Source organism: Pseudopipra pipra, chromosome 8, assembly GCF_036250125.1.
Source record: "Pseudopipra pipra isolate bDixPip1 chromosome 8, bDixPip1.hap1, whole genome shotgun sequence".
Lineage (NCBI taxonomy): Eukaryota > Metazoa > Chordata > Aves > Passeriformes > Pipridae > Pseudopipra > Pseudopipra pipra.
The window spans coordinates 20,623,938-20,642,070 of record NC_087556.1 but is presented as its reverse complement, the minus strand read 5'-3'; the positions used below and the strand labels follow the sequence as shown (position 1 = coordinate 20,642,070).

Here is an 18,133-nt window from a genome sequence, read left to right as displayed (position 1 = left end):
TTCTGGAATGGTGAGGTAGCCCAAGATGTGTAGGTCATTCAGTCATTAATATAGCCACTGAAAGTATGTCACTGTGCATTCGATGTGTTCTGTGTGTCAGTGGAAGGACTTTGATCACATTGACCTAGGTTTTGCTGGTTATTTCTCTTTTTCCTTTTAAAATGCCTCTAAGCATCCTTCGAGTTATGCTTCTGGCACAGTCTTTGTGATTCCAGAAACCTTGCTAAGAATAGCTGCCTGGTAGCAGTACTTTCTTAAAGGAAAAACTGGCAAGATATAATACTTATATAACATCACAAACATGACTTACTATGATGGGAAGTTGTAAATTTATAATCCCTTATAAAAATAGTATATAAATTTCCTTTAGCTTCTCATCAGCTTCCTCATGAGAAAAATGAGCCTGTTAAGGATGCCTGCTGTTATAACTCTTTTGAAAATTTTCTGGTGATTGGTGTAATTAGATGTTTGCATTGACAGATACCTTTCAAAATTACCTTTTAAAATTTGGAGATTGCATTCTAAATTTAAATCTTTAATTTAATTTTGTATACTCATTACGCAATCCTTTTCTTTACTGAGTAAATTTAGCTATGGTGATTGGACTTTACCAAAGAGGTATCGAACCACACTGGAAACTTGCATTCAAATTGCAATTTAGGAAACAATATGAGACTAGGGGTAACTAAGAGGGTTGCTGCTCTTCTGGGCAGAGAGATTGGGTTTACTTTTTCCAACCCAGAAGAGAAAGTACTTTACAGAAGAAAAAGCTGAATTACTTCCCTTCTGAAAAAAACACCAGTATGGCAATGATTTTATTTTATTCCTCTATAGTCACGGGCTTTATTTTTCTCAGGCTGGCTTTCTGGGTTGTAGTTTAAGCCTACATGAAAAATGCTAATTTGACATTTTGTATATTTACAGTATATATTCATCAATGAACTTGGAGAAAAGACTGGTCTGGGGGAAGAGAAAAAGAACATACACTAATCCACCCCAAAAATAAACAATAAACATGCATTAGGAAAGCCATCTGTGTTTTTCCTGCACAGATCCCTTTGCATGTTGTGTATTGTAGTTTTATACATGAAATGCTCTCCAGGTGACCTTGGCTACCTGCACTGGCAGACACTTTTAGAGGTTCTCACAGCTTTCATCTGATGTGCGTCTCCAACTGCTTATTTCTTTGATATTACAGGATCTACGTGGAAGAAACATCTTACATTACTGTGATATTTTTATATTTTCTTTTAAAGTATTTGTTAAGTAACATACTTTTTGTCCTGAAAGCACTTGCCCTGTGATACTTAGTCCATGATACTGTATTTCTCAGAGAAAGAGGAAACTCTGTTTCTAGGTTTTTGTCTTCACCTTATATCCGTTGTGTTGTATTCATTATAGCGTCTCCATCACAACCAATAAATGTTGAAGACATTTATAAGTTGTTAAACTCATTTTTAAGCCAAAGTACTTTTTATACTGCTCAACTTGACACTATGCCTCTATAGTCTAACATTGCTTTTATGGTAGTTCATAAATGTGACTGTATTAATACTAGCTTTGAAGGCAGTCCACATTTAATTCCAACTACAAGAAAAAAAAGTAAATGACACATAGAATAGAGTAGTTCAAAATAGTTCAGTTGGAAGGGACCTACAAGATCATCTAGTCTAGCTGCAATAGCTACCCTTAATTCTTTTAATTTAAATTTAAGCAGCTGTACCTGTTTTTATCTAGGAATACACATAAGGATTACAGGAAGGGCATTGGCTATGATTTTACCTCTGTGTTTTTGTGCAGTCTAAACAGGACCAAATGATATTTCGAATGCAGAAACCTAAATGGGAGTAGCACAGCTCTGGATGTGTGGGGGTAGAGTAGAGGTAGCTGACCACCGTGGCAGCGCACTGTAGGACATGTGAGAAGAGCCATGGATTTGCTGCACAGCATTCCCAGTGGATATTGTGGCTGCAGCCAGGTTACTGACTGGGTCATCATCAGTTAATCATGCATTCATTTTCACATCTTAAACATTCCCTCCTCTTTTTGAGTTCCAGTGAATACTCTCTTAGTATGTCTTAAAATACTTTTAAGCCATCTCTTTAATAATGGAATGCAAGTGCTAAATAGTTGTGAATTATGAGTATTAGCTTTGCCCTTTACTCTCTTGGGAAATCCATCAATTTATTTCCAGTTCATAATTTTTCTCCATTTTTGGCATCTTTTTAAATTAGTGTCCTTGGTTTATCCTTCGTTTATTCTTGTATGAGAGAATCTTTTCATATTTTCCTCTACATTGTGAATTTTGAGCTTGGAGGTAGAATTACTGCAGTATTTCTTTGTAGCAGTACTAAGCTTATTAACTCTTTGTTAAGTATCTTTATAAATTCTGGTGCTATCTACACCAGTGCTTTGAAAGGCCATATTGTTCTTGGTTGGTTCTTCTTGCTGTACACTGCTGACAAAAGGAATATAAAAATATTTTCACAATAGTTTTGTAATGTTCCAATACAGGTTTTCACTGATGCCTTAGCACATTGTGCTGTTTTCTCTGATGTGTCTCAGGACATTTCAATGCATATGTTTTTGTTTAAATATAGATATATTTCCTGGATTTTGTTTTTGTTTGAACTCTAAAAACCTTGGATATCAAATTATATTATAGCTGATACAATAATTCTCCTATTCACAAAATGTTCTCATCATCAGGAAATATTCAGAGCATGCAGTAGAGTGAGTAATAGAATCCTCACCAAAGCTAAGTGGCGAAGGTCTAGATTGTGTAGGTGCTACAGGTATGTGGAAGTTGAATTTGTATTTTTCCAAGTGTAATATAAAATAAGTGAAAAAGGTTCCTTAGCAGATCATACAACAATCAGCAGTATCTGCTGTTAGTGGTTCTAATCTCTATCCCTTTTCTTTGAAATAATTATGTAGAGGACAGGTCTCAAACAAACTAGTGTTATGATCAGATTTTGTTTAGATAACTGCTGAAAGCAGGCCAGAATGATGAAACCTCTGAATTGATCAAACATTTTTCAAGTGTATTACGTTCCTTTAAAATTCTTCTGCTGCTAAGCTTCAGGGCTTAAATCAGGAACATCTAATCAAGTGTTGTTGTTTTTATTGGATGTGACTTGGATTAATTTTGTTCAACTAATCAGTAATAATAATAAGCAAAATACCTTATGCAGCACATTTGCCTGCCCTTTTGTTTATGTGGAAAGTCTGGTAGCATCTTTCATGCACAAATTGTCTTTTATGTGAAGGCAAGAATAACGAGTCATAATAATTTTACACTTATCAGATCTTACTTAATTCTCACGTTATTCCTTGACATAATTATACTTAAAATTAATTTCTCAGATTAGCATCTAGTCTTCATCTTGTACAACTAACACCAATGGCAGTTTTAGTATTTGCTTCACTTGGTGTGACACCAAAGCCATAGTAAACATTCTCATTGTTTGTACCTTGAAGGACTACATTTACTGATTAGTTTCCAAATGAATCTATCTTCATTTAAATAGTTATTTGAATAGGCATTCCTGTGAAGTATTTGTGTAACTGGACCAGATGGGAACAGACATTCCTCTTTCTCACCTGTCTGTGAAGGGTCTCTGTCACATGTACTCTGGTCTTCAGGATAAGACCAAATTAATGAAGATGATGCTTTTTACAAAATGTGTTTCTGAGAATCTTAAAGCAAAAAATGCAGTTTGAGTTTGTGTTTGTGGTAGTTGTTGAAAGTTGTACAGCCAAGATGGAAATTGAACAGATGATCAGATGATTAAATGCAGGTATTGCTGATGTTGAAGACCAGTGCACTCAGACTAGAAAGGAATGTTTCAAGGCTGAGGCTCTGAAACACTGAAAATGTCTGTTGTTGCAGTTTTGCAGTTATTTACATTATGAATGTATATTTTACTGCAGCTACAGTTTGTGTAGTCATTCAAATTTAAAAAGTTCCTAAAACAAAAAAAAAGAAAATATAAAAAATCAGTATCATGAGCCTCTGCTTTAATAAGTACCTAACTTTATATACATGTTATTTTTAACACCCTTGTTTTCTATAGCTGATATATATATTCTCAAATTACGTTTTTGTTTGCATTTTCTCTCAGTCTCACTGATTTATAACAGAGTTCTTTTATTCTTAAAATTGAAAAATTGCTTAATTTCTGCTTTATGTAAATGGAAAACAAGTAGAATTTAATTTTTACTTTCTTGAGCAAAATACTCAAGTATTGGAACCTGTTCTGAGATTCTTGTACTCTGCTTAACCTCTGGATATCTCTTCATTGCGGAGTTAACTCAAAGTTGTATGCATTTTAATTTAATTTTGTTCTGTCATTGAACAACAACTCCTGCTTTGATTTTGAACATGCTTTTTATCAGTTTTGGGGGGTGAGGTTAAAGCTTGAGTTCTGCTTTAACTCAAGCAGTAACTAGTTCTTTTTGCACTGAGAATCGTACAGTTCTTTTTCTAGAATACTCTTTTCTTCCAAAGTAAACTCATAAATCCTTCCTTTTGACCCTTTCCTTCTTATGGGCTGGAATTTATCTGTTAATTTATATGTACATTTATTTAGCATCTGAACTTAACGTTCCACATGCTATGCTGTATTTATATCCAGTATTTTAAAAGGTCTTGAATGCAGATGCTGCATAGAGAATTGCCCTGCTGCTGTGTTGCTCAAGTCAAAATCCTGTAGAACTACCACTGACAACCTTTAGGAGAAAGATTTGTGAAATGTATGTGGAAGTGGAATATTTCTGAAAACATTTTCAGGAGTTTTGCAGAGGAGGGAATTCATTAGATGGGATTTTGTTGCAGGAAAATAATGAAAAACCTGAAAACAGTTCAAGAGCAAGTGTGGTGGTGTTGTATGAGTCTCTTTATGGCCTTTTCACGGATTTCTTACTCTGTGATATAAAGGTGTAGATTTAGAAGTCAGTCCTTGTTGCCCATAATCCCTTCTCCCAGCCTTCATGAGGACAGTTGTCTCTGAAGCAATGAAATCCTATATCTGGTCTTGCACAGCACATGCTGCAGCATGCCCCAGCAAGGCAGATGGCATGTTGATATCAAACAGTTTTGAGATCTAATTTTCAACCAGCCAACCAGACACTCACAATCTATCTACCAAATGCATAACTAAACCTTCCTGTGGCACGTATTCTGAAATCAGGATATAGTTTAATGAATCATGCCAGTAGGTGAAGGTCCCCTAAAATAGCAGGTCCCAGGTGGCTCATTGCCATACATATTGACTGGAAGCAATAAAGCTGCTCTCTGATGAAACACATAGATGGTGGATGTCTTTAGACTTCTGGCAGTACACGCTGCTGATTTGTTTCTCCGTGGTATCTGGAAGCGTGTCTGTGTTCAGCCAAACCTTGCGTAACACAGGGTGCCCTTTGGAGCTGAGCTATCCCTTTGCTACCCTGTTAGCCTCAGGGTCATTTGTAAGGGCACTGCCTTCAAAGCCTGTTACTTCAGATGCAGAAGAAATGTTTGCTGGCTGGAATTAACCCACAATATCACATTGATTCTTATGTAGATATTCTGAAGGCATGGCCAGTCATCCTCTTCTGCATGAGGATGCAGACTCAGCTCTTTGCTAGTTGCCCTGAAATGGAGAGGAGTTGGAAAATCAGCATCAAATGGGATAAATTTTGTCCTGAGATCTGCTGCTGATTTTGCAAAGTCAAAATTACTGTTACACTGCTACTGGCTCCATCTTTTTTCTTGTGACTTTACAACCAGAAGAAAACCCAGCGGATCCATTTACTATGGACAAGCCTGTGATTGTTTCTATCAGCTGTAGCCAGTACCAGCCAACCTGCATACAGAGAGGAAATGGTTGGTTAAATGTGTTGACAGTATAGTGTGATTCAGAGACAAGCAGCCAAGTTCCCTTGTACACTGCAAAATATTTCCATGGATGACTCAGGCTAGTGGAGTGGTAAAAGCCCTGGGATACACTTCCAGAAATCTGAGCAACAGTGTGGATGTAATTACACAGGGTGGTGTGTAACTGTACACTGGGGATGATGGGAGGCAGGCATGGCAGTAAAGGTGTGGTGAAATCATGGTGATACTTTGAATTCCTTTCATATATTATGTCAGTGTTCATACATGTAGCTTACAACCAGGATCTTCTAATCCAGTCACAAGCAGAGTTTAAACAGATTTTCAAGTTCATACTTTTGAGTAGGAACTTCTGAAAAATGTAAGGATTGCTATGTAATTGTTAATTTAATGTTAATGTATTAATAAATACCCTGTTTTACCCTGTGAGGATGTTTATCTACAGCTTAAAAAAATTAAATTCTTTCCCATGCATGTACATCTCAACTGTCCTGATAATTATGTCATTTGTTTAGACAATTTTGTTTTAAGTTAGAAGTTATATATACAGGTTGTATCTCTGTCTATACAGTACTTTCCATTTTTTTCTGGGATTTCATTTCGCTGATGCTGTAATTGCAAAAATAAAAAGGTGTGTTCAGAGTCTGGTTTTCAGAACTGAACCCCTTGCCAGTTCCTAAAGCAAGAAGTGATTTTAGGAGTAAGTGGATGTTGTTAAAATACTGCGTATCTTTCTTTTTGCTGAATTCTCTTATGCTAGTCAGTTCATGAATCAGGATTTTGTAGTATATAATTTTAATTTAATTCAGTTATACTTCAACATGCTAGTTGCCTTTTTTTAAAATTCTCTGCAGAGGTTTCATAACTATTCAACAATAAAATATCAGCCTTGGTAGAAACATCTGTGTATAGTTTCACAATGAAACTATTTTTAGCAAAAGTCTGTTCTACAGGTGATTTCTACCTTTTTACTTTTCCCTTTCTACTGTAGAAACTATTGGGTTTTTTCACCTGGCTTATTATAGTGACTTGCTGCTGCTCCCCAAGAGATCACCTTCTCCAAAATCTTGCTATTACCATGATTGAATTAAACTCAAAGCAGGTTTTCTTGAACTAGCTGTGAAGTTTGCTGTTTCTGTTCCATACCTGAGAAAGATCCTATGCCTCAGACTATGTCAATAGTATTACTTGGTCTAATGAAAAATTATTTTCCATACAGACCCTAGCTAATCTTCTTTTCTTCAAGTCATCTCAGAGTAATGTCTTCTGCTTACTGATGCTCAGGTCATACTGAACTCCAGTTTTATTTAGTGCAAGTACCCTGTAGATCCAGAGCTCCCCTGCTAATAGTTTACAGTGCATGCTGATAGGCAGTTTTAAGAGGTAGCCCATATTGCTAGATTTAGGTATATGGAGAGAGAGCCTGTGCATCTTCTGATTCTTTGATAAGATAATTTGAAGAAGAAATGGATCTGTTAATTTCATTTGTTTCTACAGTGAAATTAAACTTAACCTTGATCCTATTCTGTGCCCTTTGATACTGGAGTGAGTTGTTTGCAGTCAAAACTGATAACAGTGAATTCATGTTGATTAAAAGAGAGAGAGAGGTATATTTTTAATTAGATAGAAGAGGAACAGGAAATTAACAAAAGCTTGTTGGTTTGGTTATTATGGTACTGATATACGTTGCATCCAAGGGACAGCAAAACATTGCTATCCCAGTTATGCTGATCTGTATCAGAAACTGGTGTTCAATTAAACTGCCATATATTGCATAGGTGTCTTCTGTTTGGGGGAGTTTTTTATTGTACTTTTCCTCTTTTTTGAACAGAACACTTCTGCATTTTATATACTGACAGCTGTTCACCTGCAGCTGTTGGTTGGTTTGGTCTTTTTATGATCTGTTTTTATTTTCTCACTGTAAATATAATACATATGTTCTCTTAAAGCATATGAACAGTTTAGATGATATCTGTAGCATGGCTTGTTAAAAAGGCATCTATTATAATCCATTTATTGCACTACATTTTAAAACCAGCTGAGAAAAATAATCCTCTAAGATTATTTTGGTAGTTTGTGTCACGTTAGTATAACGTCACGGAAGCAAAGTCTGTTATCAAAAAAGCAGCTAAGTTATAAAATGCTATAATAGATTGAATAATTACTTTTAGTCTTACAGCTATTGAAATCTGTCTTTTGCTTTAGAACACACAGTTTGTTATAATCACAGGATCTTCCCCAGTAGCCTTCTAGAGAGTGAACACATTGTTAGTGATAGTAATTTTCACTTTACTGCTTTCAAACTGCTGTTTTTTGGAATGTATAGAGAGAATACATTTTTTTAAAAAAACTTAAGTGTAGAAAGAAAAGGACCTAGAGATAAAACTAAGACAGAAATCCAGTTATTCAATTTTTCAGTTCATCAAGCTTTGTTGAAAGTAAATTTTCATATTCTAGGCATGTTTATTCTATTGAGATTGTGCTCATCTAAAAAATGCAGTGACTTTTCCCTGGATGAGCTCCCATATGCATAGCACATTCAACAGTGTAAGACTTGTTGTGTTTGAGCTGAGATAAAAGTAATTCTGTTCCACTGTCCTTACTTGCTCATGTGTTTACATGGGACACAGTTCATGTGGAAAGGGATGTGATTTTATCAAAGTACAAATTGCATGGTTGGCGACTAATTTTACATAGGATTAGCAGGGTTGTATTTATTGCCCTTCTGTCTTTGTATAGGTTCCACTAACTGTGCTCAGACCAAATCCTGAATTTCTACTTAGAGAAAATTGATGGCAACAGTCCAACTTTTATATCATATTGTGTATTAATAAGTTATCTGTGTGCATGATGAAATAAAATTTTATAAATAAACACCTTTTAACTTTAGCTTTACAAGAGATGTGGTAAACATACAGATAATTTTGCTTTTTTGTTAGGATATATCACTTGTCACATAACTACTGTATTTAGTAGAACATACAAATGTAGAAAAATTTTATGGTTACAGATAATTAACACTAGCCTTTCTAGCAGTATCTTTCATTGTTTTATTTATAAGAGTTTCCTTGCCTTTTTCTTTAAAGTGAACCTTCCTGGTTTTCAAGTTAAAAAGGTACTGAATCAAGCAATACTCTTGCTAATATAACAAACAAATATAATATAGTTCAAAGGGAAAAGCACCGAAAAAAAAAACCAAACAGTTTCTCAAGACCGGCTTGAAATTTTTCTGGATACATGCACAAAAATGCACATACAGTTCTTACATACTTATGTACTTGAAACTCATTTTTTCAGCTTTTATAGAGCCTATCCAAGATGCATAGTAATAAAGGCTGAGTTAATTTTAAGTTACTCTGTTGATGGAAGAGCTCCTTTAAACCTTGTAGAAAGTCTTTAAAAATAATAAAAACACATTGTTCTTCAGACAGGGTGTTTTATAGTTTAGGATAAGCCTAGGCTGAGTAATAACCTGAAGCAGGTATTCTGTATTTTTCTCCAATTCCTATATAGATTGTTCTTTTGTTAGAGCAGATGAAACCTTTTTGTTCCTCTGTGCATCAGCAATGCTCAAGTCAGCTCATGAGTCCTTTTTTAAAGCTAGGCAGAGGTTATCTTGTTTTGATTAATAAAAGCAATGCTTGCTATTTAAAAGATTATCTGCTTCAGCTGTTTATCAACAGGATAAGCAAAGCTATCAATTTCAGCTTTAGACAACTTGCAGATTAATAGTCAGGGCACTCATTTTCTTGTAGTAGTTTTAGCATTAACTTGATGTGGTAGAGCACAAAGAACAGTATCATTTACTGCAGCAGCAGCTAATTTTAGTGAGGATTGTGTCCTTCCCTAGCTGTAAAAAACCTACTGTGATTTTAGCCTGAAAGCAGTTCCATTCTGCAAGTTAATCTTTCTTTGAAGCACAGAAAGATACTATCTGTTTCCTGAAGGACATAAACTGACAACACAAAGCTGGAGGACTTGTGTATGAGACTGTATAGAGAGATTTATAGCAGAAACAGAGAAGTGCAAATCAGTTCCTGGAGTGAAAAATGGCAAAAGTCTTAGGCATATATAAAAAAAAAAAAAAAAGACAGTCCAGGAAAAAGGATAGTTTAGTAGGTGCAAACAGACAGACTTTTGTGCAGAGCATAAATCATGGGGGGTGGTGAAACTGAGAATCAGGATCCTGGATTTTCTGTGATAAAACACAGAAGATTGGAATGAGAAAAGATAAAAAATCTGAATCTGGAGAGGTAAATTATGCCAACAACCAAGACTTGCAAAGATATGAATTATGGAAGAAATAAATAATTATAGGTGTAGAAACAGTCAACAGAAATAAGTTATATTTCTACTTCTTCAGTATTTATAGCCATACTTTAGCCATGAGCTCTGAGGCTTCAGATTTCTGTTTGTTCTGTGTGCCTGTCGTTGGATATCAGCTGCAGCAGCCTGTTGCATGGACTCTTACATTACAGAGAGAATTTACATAAAGTTCTTCCAGTTTAATGAAGAATTGAGAAATGCTAGTTTGAAATTCTGTGTTTTGAATCAGAAAGTGTTTTATCTATTTTCTGTCTTGTTCCAAATCCAGCAACATAAGTGGCTGATTTTGAATCCTCTTAGCTTAACTTCTATGGAAAGATTTTCTTTTTGACAGCTTCATTTTTCCAGAAGAGTGAAGCTGGTTTGTGAAGCCTTCATTACAGAAGATGATGGTTTCATTAAAGGTAGTTTCATTAAAGGCTTTCAAAATCATGCATTAGCTTTCTGCTGGACTCGATCAATGGGCAGTCAGTCTAGTGAAATCAAATTCTAATGAGATATTCCTAGTAGTTTCTGGCAGTATGGAGACATGCTTTGGAGCCAGCCTCCTAACTCTGGTCACTTCAGTGTGTTGAGCCTTGCTCTTAGATGAGAGTGGACCCCAAAGGGTAATTATACTTGCAATGTACAAAGGATCATGATCAGCCTATTGCAAATTCAGTGTCAACCTTTGCCAGATTTAGAGGTCTCTGAGCAAAGCTCTGAGACTGTAGAAAGTGGGAATGTGGATGGGGTTTGTAGTTGGTATTGTAATGGAGAAGGTGAATTATTAAGAATGCACCTCTAAATCTCGTCAGCGAGCAGTGCATCAGGGAACAGCACATCTTCACTCACGTGTTACCTCTGTTCCATCAATCACTCCTTAAATAGGCACTCCTTATAGAGTTATACCTTCCTTTCCTGCAACATTGATAAAGTATTTTTAACTGTAGTTACCAAATAAGGTTGAATTTGCAAAGCACTGGTATTGATCTGGCATTGCATTGTCCATGGTACTTGCTGGCTGTCTCCTGTGATACATGTTCAGCTGCAGCCAAGCCATGATCTGAGCTGTCTGGTCAAACTGTCCATTCCTGACCTCAGTGCCTGCTCCAGAGATCGGATGCCACTGACAGCTACAGCTTTTTACCAACTGGGACGTGTTAGTTGCCTTCTGGAAGTGCATCTTCTAGTGCAGTTTCATCTGAAAAGGGTCCACTTCATTTGCTCTGAGACTAAACTAAAGCACAGTAAGGGAGGATGTTTGGGAGATTCACTTCAGAAGTGCATTTGTGCTCTAAAATAAATTCACAACATAAACATAATCAATATACCCTCTGTTTCAGCGGTGAGACAGGAGAGGCTGGTACAGGCTGTACTTTCTCTGCCTTGAGTGAGAAGAGGTGTCATGCATGGGGAGTCAGTGAGGCACTGTGACTTCTGGGAACAAATGGGTGGTAGTGAATATTTGTGTCATGCCTTCCTTATCCTCCTTTTTCCGAGATAATGCAGGTTGTGACAGTGACAGTTCAGTCCATATATGTAAAGCACTGTGTAAATACATAATCCTTCTAATATAAAAGGAACATTACATTTTGTATTGGTTTTATTTTGATGTAAGCTTATGTTCTGTTGTCAAGAATAGTGCACGTGAGCTTTAAGAGCTTTTTATTACGAAACATTTCAGAATTGTTCTGTGTAGATTGAAGCGGGAAACAAAATTGGAGTCTCATGTAGAATTGAAGGAAACAAGACTGAAAGGAAGCCTGGAAGCTCACTGCACTTCACCTGCTGCCCAAACCAGCAATGACATGTCAATGTGGTGTTCTTAACTTTTTCTCCCTGATCTTTCTTGCAGGCATTTCAATGACAGAGATTTCTCGATATTCACAGATATTGTACAGCACTTCTTAGCCGTCACTGAAGTTGCACATGTTCCCCACTACATAACCAAGACACTGCTCGTTGCAAATTAAGTCCACTAGTATTTTGCTTGCTAGTCTAGACACAGAAAAAATTTGTCTTTGCTCTTTCAGAAGCCTCTTCTTTATTTGAACATTTCTCAATAGGTTCTATAAGCCCAAAGACTTTATTTAGGGCTACTATAATTTATCTTTTGACTTCTAACAGAATACATTAAGAAAAGGCAATTTTCTATTTCTGTAACTTCCCACTGATTAATAATGCTTTGCATAAAATGAATGTAATGGGGGAACCTCATGTAGAATATTTTGTGTTTATTTATAAGGGATTGAATTGTAATCAGACATTATGAACTTAGGTTTTTTAGAGAAAAGAAAGGATATTTGCTCCCTCCATGAAATGAAAGTTTATGTATATATATTTTTAAAAAATTAGGTAAAAGATAGATCTAGAGTATACCTCTATTATGTGTGAAAAAAATTTCTGAAGATATTTTGTGAAGCAGTGCAAAAAAATAAACTCCTTTTTCTGAGAATGAGGAATAGTACATACTTTACTGTACTATTTAATTTAGAGTACCATGACAATTTCTTGAAAAATTGTTCAAAGAACTCATTCTAAACTTATCTAGTAAGAAGACTCATACTCACGGTTTTGGAATCATTGTGTTGATGTTTCATGCTTCCCACATAATCTTACAAAGTTTGACTTCTTCCTTCTTAGGAAAAGTTTTATTTTTCAAGAGATATCACTGCAAGGATATTATAAAACTACCATGAATGTTTTGTATTGATGGATAAAATATGCATGCTCCCAGATAGATGCCTTTTCTGAGAGGAATGAAAAATGTTTTGTAACTTTGGCATTTGGTTTTACAGTTTTTTATCTTATAGCAAGTGGGATGTGAAGAAACATACTGAACCACATGGGTTTTAAGTGATCATTATACATTATTTTTTGTGGCAGTGGAGTCTCAGTGCCCCAGTCAAGGCCTCAAGCTGCTTTACACCGTCACTCTAATATGGAGGCAAAACAGAGGCACTCTCTGCCCAGGTGACCCTTTTATCTGAGGTTTTGACAAGGCCACAGGTGCCTGAAGCAGGTATTTGGATATGTTGGGAAGTATGTTTTGGCAGGTGGTTTAACAATCGCACAAGCCCTAGTTGCCAGCTATCTAGCTAATACCAGATATAGAGATAGGCATTATCTCTAATGCCTATAAAAGCACATAAAGCTTTGGCATCTCTAATGCCAAATAAAAGAACATATTAGGTTTTTTAAATATAAAGAAAGTAGTTAGGATATAGTGTATTGCTGAGTAAATGAATGAGCAGTTTAACAAAACCAAAATAACAACTTCTCTTGTGTTTGCACGGCACGGTCCAAGAGTTAAAGGCAAAACCTAATAAATTTTTTATTTATTTTGTTTTAGAACGTCAAGCATGTACATCTATGGCTGGCTCCAGCATCCTTCTCTCCAACGTGGCTGGGATCAGCAAAGAGCTGATCGAACTCCAGCACCTCATCCAGTTCCCAGAGGAGGTTGCCAGCATTCTGACCGAGCAGGAGCAGGAGCTCTACCGGAAAGTCTTACCCATTGACTACCTCTGCTTTTTAACCAGGGATTTGGGTAATGCTGAATGTCAAAGCAAGCTGCCATCTCTTAAGGCTTCCATATCTGCTACTATTCTTTCTTCTCCCAATGGTGAACATAATGCTGTAGAAGATCTTGTGACAAGGTTTAATGAGGTAAGGGTTATTACCTGTTATGTGGTTAGTTATTTCCTTTATCTCTCAGAGTTGAATTTAGCAGTAGTGACAGATTTTTAAAACGTAAGTTAAGATGAGCAGGGATTTAGCTAAATAACTTGCACTGAATTGAATAGGAGTTATGTGACCAGTTTACTCAGTGAGTTTGGAAAACAGCAGCCCAACCTTTTCTTGCACATTGTAAAATAAACATGAAGAAAAAATTACAGACATCTACTTCTTTGTATTTATACTGACAGTATGGGGTACAGTTTCAGTCAGTTTATTATTTTGTTTAGGAGCTGGAGTTCTATTTATTTGTTTTGGATTTTTGTAGACTAAGCATGACTTAGGAGTCAGCACAGAAGTATTATAAACTAGAATTTTCTGTGTTCTCTGTAATATAAGTACACTAATCTGCACTATTTATTTATTTAATCACTGTGTGTGTCTTCATGAATGTCCTTATACAAAGAAGTGTGACTTGGCAGGACACATTTTCACAAACCAAATCTTGAGTTCTTTATTAAGATTTTAATTTATTTTTATTCAAATGATCTTCTGATGAGAAATAGAAATAATAGAAAATTGATTGAAGATTCAGAAAACTGTAAAAAAAATCCACCCAAACCAGAAAAAAACCAACTAAATCTTAGATTTTAGCTGCAGAAACATGGAACAATTTTTTTCTTTTTTCTTTTTTTTTTTTTGTGTTAACCATGTGCAATGTTAGCAGTTTCTAGATTCCTAGAAGTGCAAGAAAATGAAGATAAAGTTGACTTAAAGCTCTGTTAGTTTGCTATTCATTGCATTCTTATGGTTTAATAGGGGATGAAATTCTGCAGGTAGGAAAAAAAACCCAGCATAAAATTTGGAAGATGGAGAAGAATGTGTATTAATCCCCAGTGAACTTCCTGATTCCTGGGCAAAGAAGAATCAGTGAGTGAATATTTAGCATGTTTTGAAGTGTTCCTGACTCTTACACGTTATTAAGATTTAGCAACTAAAATAGTGTAAATACATTGTCTTCTCTCACCTCATTCTGTGATGGGAGCATACATAAAAGTTGCAACTGCAATATCCAGTCTTTAAACAGAACCTAAAAATAGTTTAAATTAGCTCTAGTTATAGTATTTAAGAAAACACTGTGGCTGGTGCATTGCTGGAGAGGAGTCTAGCTGCTGACCCAGCTAGGACACTCCTTCCTGTGGTGCTTCTCTTACGGTGATCACCAGAGTGAGGCCAGTGGAAAAAAGGTGCAGTGTCAAGCTCTGGTATGACCTGGTGAGGCACAGTGCCAGAGCAGTTTCTAGAGGACATGCTGCAGTTCCTGTACCAATTAGAATGACCATCGTTGTGTTCTGACATTGAGGAATCGCAGGACTGAAGAGCAAGTAGATGGTGAAGTCTTGTCAGAAATGTCTAGTCTGTTCCATACCAATGAGAATTTTAGTGTTAAAGATGCCTTTTGATAAAATAGTCAACATTATCTTTTAGCCTTAGAGGTTTATGACTGCGGTTTTTGTAGTCTGTCATTAGGTGTTTGATAATGCTACAGGATAGTTTTTTATGTCATTTGAATTAATTCCTAAATATTCAGTGCACAGATTCTCTGGTATTTAGTGAAATAGATTATTTTAGGTATAATCTGGAATAACTTTATAAAAACATAGATGTTATATGTTTAAACGGAGTTATTGTACATTACTTACTGCTTGTAATAAATCACTGTTTTGCTATATGCTTCATCTTGTGGTGGAGTATATCAGTTGCCATAGCCAATCACCAGCATGAACTTTCAAAATGTCTTTGTTTATAAATGGCAAGAAAATTCTTGTGCGAAGAGTCATGATTTTGTTGGCAAAACTCAGTGAGCACTTGCTGATTTTTTTGGCATTGCCTATAGAATTACTGAAGTGTATTTATAATGTGGGAGCCAAAATTACTTTTAGGATGACAGGCTTCTGATAGATAATGGGGAAAAAACAATTCCATGCCATTGTTCTGTTAAATAACAATTATATTACTTAGAGGATTTTTCATAAAGCGATATGCTTTTTAGTATTTTTTCTGACAGTACATATTAATGAGGAACACTTTATAACACTTGTTTAAAATGTCAGTCGATATATCACGAAGATTTTGGGCTACATGCGTTCAGTATCACCAACTGTAAATAAAGTCTGTAGTCTTTAAAGTTTGATTCAAACTGTAGTTGCATGACAGTGGAGACTTGGGCGCAGCACATATTTCTTGGTGAGACACAGCTGATGCTTCATTTGCTGCTAATAATATCAAATTGATCATAGAGTCTTTTTAGAGCAAGGCAGTAGACCAAGCTAAAGACAGATATTCTTTCTTTTAATAAATCTAATTAAAAGCTGATTCTGAATTAGTGACCAGTGTGGGAGGATTAGAGTGAAATATAGTGACATCTACCTTTACTTAACTATTGGCTTTGGGATTCTCTAAGACTGTGCACTTAATAATAGTAGTAATATATTTTTCTGCTCTGATAGAGCCCTGACTACCAGAAGTTTAGTTTCCATGGATGTAAAACTGTGGGAAGAAAGTGTTAAGGAGATTCTGCAGTTAGCAGAGCCTTGGTAGCTGGGAATAAATTAGGAAAACAGTACCTAAGTGTGTTTCAGGACCCTGAGAACTGTAACTTGCTTTTTTCCATCTCTCCTTGTGGCCTACTGTGACTTCCTCTTCTTCATTTAGTTATTTTCTCTGATTCCTGTATGACATGAGTTCACCCTGCTGCTTTGCCTTCAACAATGTGGTCCTTACTCAGTATCATATGCCACAATCTTCCTGGGATTCTGTTTCTTTTTCTGTATCTTTACCCTCCCAGGCTCTTGCACCTTTATAGCTTTTACTTGCACTGACTCTTCTGCCTCTCACCATCAAAACAACCACAGAAACACAAGTCCAATGTACATGTTGTAAATATTGGTGTAAACATTTAAAATAATTTCAATCATTGCTTTATATAAACATGAAAAAAGTCTCTTGTAAGTTGATCTTTCTGGCTACATCTTTAAGTAAAAGAGGAGGAATAAAACTTAAAACAAATGAAACATTTCATTTTCCATGCTGAGATATGCATACAAATCAAATGTGATGTCATAGATTGAAAGCTGCACCAGACTGAAAGATCATTCAAACAGCTCACTGAAGGTAGTCCCACTACTGAACTAAACATGCAAAATAAGAAGTTGAATACATAAGGTGGTTTTTATAAAGATATGATTGCTAAAAAATAAGCTAAGAAGGTAAAAAAGTTAGAACCACTCCAGTATGGCAGTGCTACAGGGCTGGGTTCATCATTCACTAAGTGATTCTCATATTCAGTAAAGTTAATTAAAAATATGACTATTTAGGACACTTAGAGATGATAGTTTTATTTTTAATGGTTTCATTTTGTAAGGTTTTTTTCATTGTTCATTCAAAACACAAAATTAAACCTCACTAGCAAAACAGAGACATATCATTTTACTGAAATAATGGAATGTAAATAAATATTGTACTCTGTCTCTTAGTTCAGCATTTTTTTGCAATGCCTAAATGGGTTTGCATAATGCTTTTAAAAAGACTGTGTTTGTACAAATATCAAACTGTTTCCAGTCCTTGTTTGGAATTGTGTTTAATCAGATTTAAAACGGTAAATGTTCTCTGTAAGGTTATATAATTTCACTCAAGCATGTAAAGTAAACCATCTGTGCATAAGATACGCAATTTAAAATACTCAGATTTTAAAAATGCACCTGGAAATTATGCTGCATATTATACAAAAAGCCAAAAAAATTTTAATAATTAAGCTTCAATAAAACCCGTGTAAAAAACTCCAGTTCTGTGCTATACGCTGTGATCCTTATATTCATCAGTAAGCACTGATAGGTTTGTGCACAGTTAGCAATGCAAGGGAACTTGTTACAGCCAGCTATTAGTGCTAATGCTGCATGCTGCTAGTGGGTTTTTATTATCTTTTAAAGGGAGAAATTGGACTATACTGGTACACTAAGAATTGTGCTTTCAAGCAAGATAATGGATGCTTTTCCCTCTGCCATAAATACCACATGATATCTGATAAGAGTTATTTTTTTACATGGATTTTTTCATGTTCTTCAGATTTTACTTAAATTTCTTTTTTTTAACAAAATTATTAAAACCAGAATGATTTGATTAAATGGGTTATATTGCTATGCTTATCCTTTGGATACCTGAAGAATCATCATCTTGTTTTGTGTTCAGAGACTTTTCACACACAGACTTCAG

At 35.6% G+C, this 18,133-nt stretch overlaps 1 protein-coding gene across 4 annotated transcripts in view; it reads left to right on the top strand.

The window, feature by feature from the left end:
* PLCE1 (phospholipase C epsilon 1) overlaps nucleotides 1-18,133 on the top strand; it is a 149,663-nt gene that overhangs the window by 80,062 nt on the left and 51,468 nt on the right. For all 4 annotated transcript variants that reach the window (XM_064662890.1, XM_064662888.1, XM_064662887.1 and 1 more), the window contains exon 4: nucleotides 13,536-13,852. In XM_064662890.1, the coding sequence (XP_064518960.1) occupies nucleotides 13,536-13,852 (317 nt within the window). The remainder of the gene's footprint in view (nucleotides 1-13,535; nucleotides 13,853-18,133) is intronic.